This window comes from Haliotis rufescens, unplaced genomic scaffold (genome assembly GCF_023055435.1).
Source record: "Haliotis rufescens isolate VD_foot unplaced genomic scaffold, xgHalRufe1.0.p SCAF_1, whole genome shotgun sequence".
Lineage (NCBI taxonomy): Eukaryota > Metazoa > Mollusca > Gastropoda > Lepetellida > Haliotidae > Haliotis > Haliotis rufescens.
The window spans coordinates 62,272,817-62,281,549 of NW_025963779.1; the positions used below are offsets into that span (position 1 = coordinate 62,272,817).

Consider the following 8,733-nt stretch of genomic DNA (forward strand, 5'->3'; position numbering starts at 1 on the left):
TCATTGATTCTCATGCCATTAAGGGCAATGGGGTAGACCAGTGGTTAACGTGTTGGTTCGTCTGGCTGAGGGTTACATCATTGATTCTCATCCCATCAAGGGCAATGGGGTAGACTAATGGTTTACGTGTTGGCTCGTCTGGCCGAGTGTTACATCACTGATTCTTATGCCATCAAGGGCAATGGCGCAGACCAGTGGTTCAAGTGTTGGCTCGTCTTGCCGAGTGTTATAACATTGAGTCTCATACCATCAAGGGAAATGGGGCAGACCAGTGACAAGTGTTGGCTCGTCTGACCGATGACCTGGGTTCGACTCGAAGGTCCATCTTTATTATTATTTATTAAATCATCACATTATTATTGAATAACAATTCCCAACAATGTATTTATGCGATTCTTCTCCGTTTACCCGAGCAAAGCCATCCGGTACACGACCGCTGTATGGCAGCATCAAAGTGCACACACCCGTACAACTCTCCAGTGTCGGGATTCAAGGCGCGGCCCTCGATCGTGTAGTCACCCTAGTAACATAGAATAAACGTCGATAAACAAAATGCAGGATTGTGGAACAGACATCGTAGTTTGACACTATTTTAGCAAAGGAGGACATGAGGAGGCGAGGTGGTCACACACACGATAGTTCATTCAGCAGAGACCGCCTCCGTAGTCTTTTGATAGAGCATCCGCCCGGAGAGTGGAAGGTCCGGGGTTCGATCCCCGGCCGCGTCATAAAAGACGTTAAAAGATGGTACTGTTGTTACCCTGTTTGGCTCTCGGCATTAAGGGGCTAAAACAACTGGTCGGCTCGGAGTCAGTATACTGTGTCTAAGTGGGGTGTTCATGTTAAACTGCGGCATGGTATCTCAGTGAGCTTAGCACTATTAATCGGCATCAGTCCGGACTAGGACAAGCAGCCACACACACACGTGCATGCACGTCGCTATATAAGTGCAATAATCTTGGACCCGACGTTAAAGACAATTTCACCTCACCTCACCATAATCCAGCAGAGTCCGTTTTTCGACGCTTTCAGCAATAGTCCAGCAATACCACGGAGATGGGCTAAGAGAAATGACCTTCTTATTCGCCTGTGGGGGAGCAACCAAGTTGAGGTAACTGGTTTTAAACGTGTAAGAGTCCAGGTCCGCGATTGTCTCCTTGGTTGGATATTCCATGGTGATGACCTGAGGTCTGATTATGACGGACTACTTTCCTGATTGTAATTGTTTCTAATGCTTCAGTCGAATTCACCTACGTCTGTGTGGCGAAATGTCGAGAGATTTTAGAGTATTTTCTCTGATCTTATCTTTGCATTTTCAGCATCGCCTTGAAAATCCAGAGATATAATTGAAACCTTTTGTGGAGGGTCACACTACATGTAGGTATGAGCATTAAGCAGTAAGTTTAATGACGTCCCTCGTGACGGTTGGGTGATGTATTAATGCGCCACTGCAATCATGAGAATAGATTAAAGGTGGTGAAATTGGGTTTAACGTCGCGTCCAAGATTATTGCACTTATATAGCGACGTGCATGCACGTGTATGTGTATGTGTGGCTGCTTGTACTAGTCCGGACTGATGCCGATTTATAGTGCTAGCCCACTGAGATACCATGCCGCAGTTTAACATGACTACCCCACTCAGACACAGTATACTGACTCCGAGCCGACCAGTCCTTGTTTTAGCCCCTTAATGCCGAGCGCCAGACAGGGTAACAACAAGTACAATCTTTTAACGTCTTTTTGTATGACGCGGCCCGGGATCGAACTCTGGACCTTCCGCTCTCCGGGCGGACGCTCTACCACAAGACCACGGAGGCGGTCGAGAATAGATTAAATATATATAGATTCGATGCTAAAATGGGGTGAATTTAGGTTGTGTAAGAAAGAAATTGCAGCACACATGCCTTCAGATACCGCGAATCTTATAACTCGATGTTACAAAAACAACTCGTTGTAAAGTAAACGGTATCTGATAGAAACACGTGCGGTAATTAATCACCCAATTAACCCATGTGGGGAGTCGAACCCGGGTCTTTGGCATCGCGCTAACCCATGCATCGCCCTGGTATTTAGTCTCGGTCACAATTCTACCGAGAGTTCCTGACATGAGTCGACATCTTCATGTCAGTGGTAATTGTGTACAGCCTGCCTTTACTCGGACGCATTGCTGACATTCCCCGCTGTGGGTGTTTGATATCCACACTAGGCCACAAGACTACACACTAGCTGTTCTCATTGCACATGACCCCAGCCATCGGATCGGTGTACATTGAAACTGCATTCTCAGCGCCCTGATAAACACATGACAAACTTGCAGTAAGGCTCCCGCGGCATTGCATACACATTACCACCTTACCGGGCAACCATTCACTGCATCTGCTCTCAGCCACCAGCGGTGCTAGTCTTGATCTGTGGAGATGTGTGATAGGCCTCAACCCATATTACTCACATCAACCTCTGGTACTCACATCAGTCCCTGGTACTCAGTCCATCCCACCCCTGCATCTGGTACTCACATCAGCCCATCCCTGCACCCGGTACTCACATCAGCCCCTCCCACCCCTGCACCTGGTACTCATATCAGCCCATCCCATCCCTGCACCTGGTATTCATATCAGCCCATCCCTGCACCCGGTACTCATATCAGCCCATCCCATCCCTGCATCTGGTACTCACATCAGCCCATCCCTGCACCCGGTACTCACATCAGCCCCTCCCATCCCTGCACCTGGTACTCACATCAGCCCCTCCCACCCCTGCACCTGGTACTCACATCAGCCCATCCCACCCCTGCACCTGCACCTGGTACTCATATCAGCCCATCCCACCCCTGCACCTGCACCTGGTACTCACATCAGCCCATCCCACCCCTGCACCTGCACCTGGTACTCATATCAGCCCATCCCACCCCTGCACCTGCACCTGGTATTCATATCAGCCCATCCCATCCCTGCCCCTGGTACTAACATCAGCCCATCCCACCCCTGCACCTGGTATTCATATCAGCCCCTCCCATCCCTGCATCTGGTACTCACATCGGCCCATCCCATCCCTGCATCTGGCACTCACATCAGCCCATCCCACCCCTGCACCTGGTACTCACATCAGCCCCTCCCATCCCTGCATCTGGTACTCACATCGGCCCATCCCATCCCTGCATCTGGCACTCACATCAGCCCATCCCACCCCTGCACCTGGTATTCATATCAGCCCATCCCACCCCTGCACCTGGTACTCATATCAGCCCATCCCATCCCTGCACCTGGTATTCATATCAGCCCATCCCATCCCTGCACCTGGTATTCATATCAGGCCATCCCATCCCTGCACCTGGTATTCATATCAGCCCATCCCACCCCTGCACCTGGTACTCACGTCGGCCCATCCCACCCCTGCACCTGGTACTCACATCAGCCCCTCCCATCCCTGCATCTGGCACTCACATCAGCCCATCCCACCCCTGCATCTGGTACTCACATCGGCCCATCCCACCCCTGCATCTGGTACTCACATCAGCCCAGCCCATCCCTGCATCTGGTACTCACATCGGCCCATCCCACCCCTGCACCTGGCACTCACATCAGCCCATCCCATCCCTGCATCTGGTACTCACATCAGCCAGGATGTCTGCTGCCTTGCCCAGTTCCGGCACTTTGATAGTGAAGGTCTGCACATCCAGATTCTGGACCGCTATCGGACAGGCGATGCTGAAGTTGTTGTCCGACAGCATCTTCTGGACCTGAGATCCGACCGACTGCTGAGCTGCATCACCAGTTGTCATTTTGCCCAGGATTGTACAACCATCATATGTGCTGAAGACAATACACGAAGGATTGTAAATAAACACTTTGAATGAAGTCATATTCAAAGTGACGACTGTCAAACCAAAACTCAGTATGCGTTGGGATTATAACGTCTGAGACTGAGAACGATGAACATATATCAACTGTTTTGCTTGAAACACTCACCTAGACGGGAGACAATCAGAGCGATGAACTCACAAAGACCCGACATTCAAAGGCAATAAATTCACCAAGACCCGACAATTAGAGCCATTAACTCACCAAGACCCGATGTTCTCCGTACAAGGCACCAGTACCGTTGCGACGAATGTATGACGTTTGACGCTCAACTTGAGGCTCCATTTGGGGATGCTTTTGGTGACCTGCGCCTTGACGTGGACGACCAGATCGCCCGGCGTCTTCACAGGCATGGGGGACACCGACAGCTCCAAGATCTTCACAGCCCGGTTGGCATCACTCGCACCTGTCGGATAATCTTACACTGTCAAACTCGAGTCTTCCCTATTTAACTCGAAGCTGTAGGATAATCTTACACGGTCAAACTCAAATCTTCATTATTTAACTCGAAGCTGTCGGATAATCTTACACTGTCAAACACGAGTCTTCCCTATTTAACTCGAAGCTGAATGATAATCTTACACTCTCAAACTCGAATCTTCATTATTTAACTCGAAGCTGTAGGATAATCTTACACTGTCAAACACGAGTCTTCCCTTTTTAACTCGAAGCTGTAGGATAATCTTACACTATCAAACACGAGTCTTCCCTGTGTATTCTCATGTGGGCTAGCAATATAAAAAGTCCGGACCAGTACAAGCAGACACACGCACATTTTATTTCACCTTCAGTGCAGAACTGAAGCTAACGGATAATCTTACACTGATTAATTCGAAGCAGCCGAGTGAATCATTTTACGTCGCATTATATGTTGAGTACATTTATCACTTATTTGTGTTATCTATATATTTGGCCAACGCCACCGTTCCAGCGAAGGTTCATGTCAAGTATACGAAGGTTATAACCTATCTTATCTTGGATCAGCGCGTCCAGTACCGGGCTGAATATATTTCGTAGGTTCACATGTAACAATGCCGAAACCTTCAGGTTCAAATTTCAAACACTTTGAACTTTGAACAGTTTTACGATTTTCAAATCCAAATATACAAGCATACCTGTAAATAACGTTGGTAATTGAGATACATAGTGATGTAATTTTATGACATGTGGATATTTAAGTTATATCGTGGCCTGTCAGACAATTGGGGAGGAAGGCCCCAAGTGGTGCCCGTGGACGTTTTGACATTACTGAAGAATCACACGAGTGCGGCTGTGGTGCTCACACAACAAGAACTATTACCAGACCGAAGGTGAAATTCGAACCCAAGATTATAGGACCTTAGAACGCCTAAGGGACACCTAACGGATTTTCTTATCAAGGTCAGTGGAAACTTTTATCCCCCGCATATTCATTCAACTACTGCTAATCTGATAATCTAAATCAGCACATGTAACAGCTGTAGTGTAAGTGTCAAGACACCAGGGTATATTTGGAGACATTAGCGACAAACGTACCTTGGGTACTGACGCCCTGAAATCCGTAATAAAAATAGGTATGCACATTATTATACAGTATTGCTGATCAGAAATACAAAGACGTGTTAATAAAGTTGTTGATATAATTATAAAATTTAAAAAAATGTTCCTACCACAATCAGACCATGTAAATTGTGTTATTTTGGCGCTGACTGCCAGGACGAGGCATGGAAGGAACACGAGACACTTCATTGTTGCCAGGCACTTGTTCCAATATGTGACGTCCAATGTCAACTGATAGCAGCACCTGCTCGTCTCCGTGACGTCACGCTTGGTTTTCTTTTCGCGACATTTTCAGTGTGCAAATAGACTAAACTATCAACAAAATGTCCAACATCATGTAAGAAAAAAGCAATTTAACATGTGATCCTTATAGTTTGCATCAAAAAAAGATATCGGTGACATTTAAGGTACGTCTTGATGTTCACAAGTTTTATGACAAACGACAAGTACATCAATGCACAGCTGCCAATTGACGTCATTGGAAATCCGTTACCACCTGTCTCTCGGTGGGGCTTCCAGCTGTTGACGGTTCTGTAGAGGATGAGGATGCCTCCTTATCTAACGATCCAGGTGATCCCACATTGTTCAATGGGGTATAAGTCTGATAAGCGAGGGGGCACGGGTGATATATATATATATATATATATCCGTCTCTCTCTCTCTCTCTCTCTCTCTCTCTCTCTCTCTCTCTCTCTCTCTCTCTCTCTCTCTCGCCATGGTCAATGCGGTCTATACAATCTAACTACAAATGACGTAGACGCGGGGACCTATAAAATATACTGCTAGGTACCATGATCACCAAGAATCGCAACTGTGACTGTCTTGGACCACCATACAGCCTCATTAAAATCAGATCTGAGTTCTTGCTGCCGCTTAACAAAGATCTGAGGGCATCCCATTACGGGTCACGTCAGGCGGACCTTTCGCGAACTCTAACCGACTAATGGAATTACTGACAAGAAGTCGACATTAGCCAATCAGAAGGCAGCTTTCTCGTGCTTTACGGCACTAATTTCAAATTGGCGACTACGCTTCGAAACTTATTTTGACAAATTCTCGCTTAAAAATTTGAAACCTGAACAAAAGAACATTCTCGAATGGCTAATATATGGTCTAGATTGTATAGATTCAGTCGTTAAGCCCGTAACTATCGTTCGGAATACCCCGTTTTAAGGTTTTCGAGGCCGCATGATGAGATATCACATTCCGACTGTCACTTTCATGATCTGGTAAGCGACGCTCTGATTGGTCGGATGAAAGGTCGTTCTGACGTGACCCCTAATGGGATGTCCTCAGATCTTTGTTCTAGCGGTAGCGAGAACTAAGATCTGGTTTTAATTAGATTGGGCCACCATATGGCCTCTACGTGTCTACAGACTATATATAGCATGTTAAAAGGTCGCGTTGTCGCCTTCCTGAAGTGTCAAAACTAATCAATGCGATTATTTGTGGCATTGTCCTGCTTTGAATACTTATTTTTATTTGTAAGTAAAGGGCAGAAAAAAATGAGACAACGCGACATTTTTCAAGGCAAAAATATGTCGAGTTGTGGCATTGTCGCCTTATCTAAACTGTGTACAAAAGTGGTTAAATGCGCGATCATACGACATATACATCATGTGGCATTCTCCCATTGTCGCCCTCTATAATTAATGGTGCACATATGTAGTAAGTGAATTAATCTAAGCATGTGCACAATGGTTATACTCCTTTTCAAACTCGTGTGGTTTTTTTTTCAGCGCTAAATGTTCCAAAGTACTAATGGGAATAAGGTTTGCTTTTCTCAAAATGAAAAAAATTCTTTGATAGTTTCTTTAGAAATTGTTTCATATATCGTTACTGTCAGTGTCGTTTTATTAAAAAGAGTCACGTACCAGCATACTATGATCGTGGGTCCGAATACCAGCACCATACACTTGCTTCACTTCGGACTTTCCTCCCACAATAAGCAGAATAAAACTGTCAAATACTCACTCTCATATGATATCCCTTTTGACTGAACGACGCTGGGAGAGCTTGGTAAATTAGGAACATATTTCACTATAACGTTTTTCAGATAACACGACCCTTTTAACTCACAGACTTCTGTCAGCACCTTCCTAACGGACGTATGTATGCGCATTTGTAATTAGTGTGCCCACATTATTTCGAATTAAAAGCATGGTTGTTGTTTAACGCCGCACTCAGCAATATCCCAGCTATATGACGGCGGTCTGTAAATAATCGAGTCTCGGCCAGACAATCCAGTAATTAATATTGAAAGACATTTACACAAGGCGAAATTCCAATGTATACAAAATATACAATTTTGTATATATTGTATATAAAAAAATATACAATTTTGTATTTTTGGTATTTCCAAAAATATACAATTTTGTATATATGGATTGATTTTACCTCTGCTTCATTCAGTTTCTTTACACTGCAGACATTAATGCTCACAGTATGTGGTTGCTATTGAAAATATTACTAAGAATACCGGACAGTATTATTGTATGTGACAAGTGTATACTATTGTCATTATGACAACTCTATTTGGAGTGGTATGAAATAATTTGTATTTATTTATGTTGACAGCATTTTACATAATAAAGAAATAGAACACTTGAGCAGACAGTTATATCAATAATATATATAATAAGTGCGCCATCTGTTTACAAATACGAAGATCTATACATACAAGTCGTTCAGAGTAGTTTTAAACAATGAAGGTAAAATAAATATATCATGAATATCGGCAAATATGAATATATACAATTTAATATATATGTTTCTGTTATGTCATGGTATGGTGATTCTAAATCTAAAATGTTGCTTGATATTGTTTTGACAAACAGTTGTATGCACTGTCCAATGTAATACTCCTACGCAAGTATATAAAAAAGGATGTTCGTTTAGTCAATTGACATGCGTTCATTGTAAACAAGGATTAGTGTGACAGGACAACTTAGTTTGTCATCTGGTATAATGCACTTCCTCGATTAGCATAATTAGAACAGAGTTTGTAATTAGTTACATCCGGACTCCAGTTAACCAAGGCAGCCAGCATCAGTGGAGAGTGTGAGCAACTGGAGAAGAGGCGAGCAACTCAATGTGATTTATGAATTTGTGGAATTTTAATAAATAAACGAACGCCTGTCACAAAAATGTAGTTGAACAAAGAACACACAGAATCGCAGATTTTTCTATCGTACATTTGAGGGTGAACGTGAACGAAGCCGTGCAGGGTGCCTTACATCGATTTTACTTCAGAACACACAGTGAGCTCAGGTAAGTTTATTAATGATGATATTTTTATTCATTCGTGCAATAAATATGGCAATCATGAGCGAT

General features: G+C 44.3%; 1 protein-coding gene across 1 annotated transcript; it reads right to left on the reverse strand.

Moving 5' to 3' along the window:
* Positions 1 to 313: 313 nt before the first annotated feature.
* Positions 314 to 5,658, reverse strand: LOC124112546 (ganglioside GM2 activator-like). Its single transcript, XM_046472697.2, has 4 exons — positions 5,511 to 5,658; positions 4,066 to 4,267; positions 3,615 to 3,813; positions 314 to 520 (listed from the first exon to the last, which is right to left on the reverse strand). The coding sequence occupies exons 1-4, from the start codon at positions 5,587 to 5,589 to the stop codon at positions 386 to 388; spliced, it is 615 nt and encodes a 204-aa protein (XP_046328653.1). The 5' UTR covers positions 5,590 to 5,658; the 3' UTR covers positions 314 to 385.
* Positions 5,659 to 8,733: the final 3,075 nt, after the last annotated feature.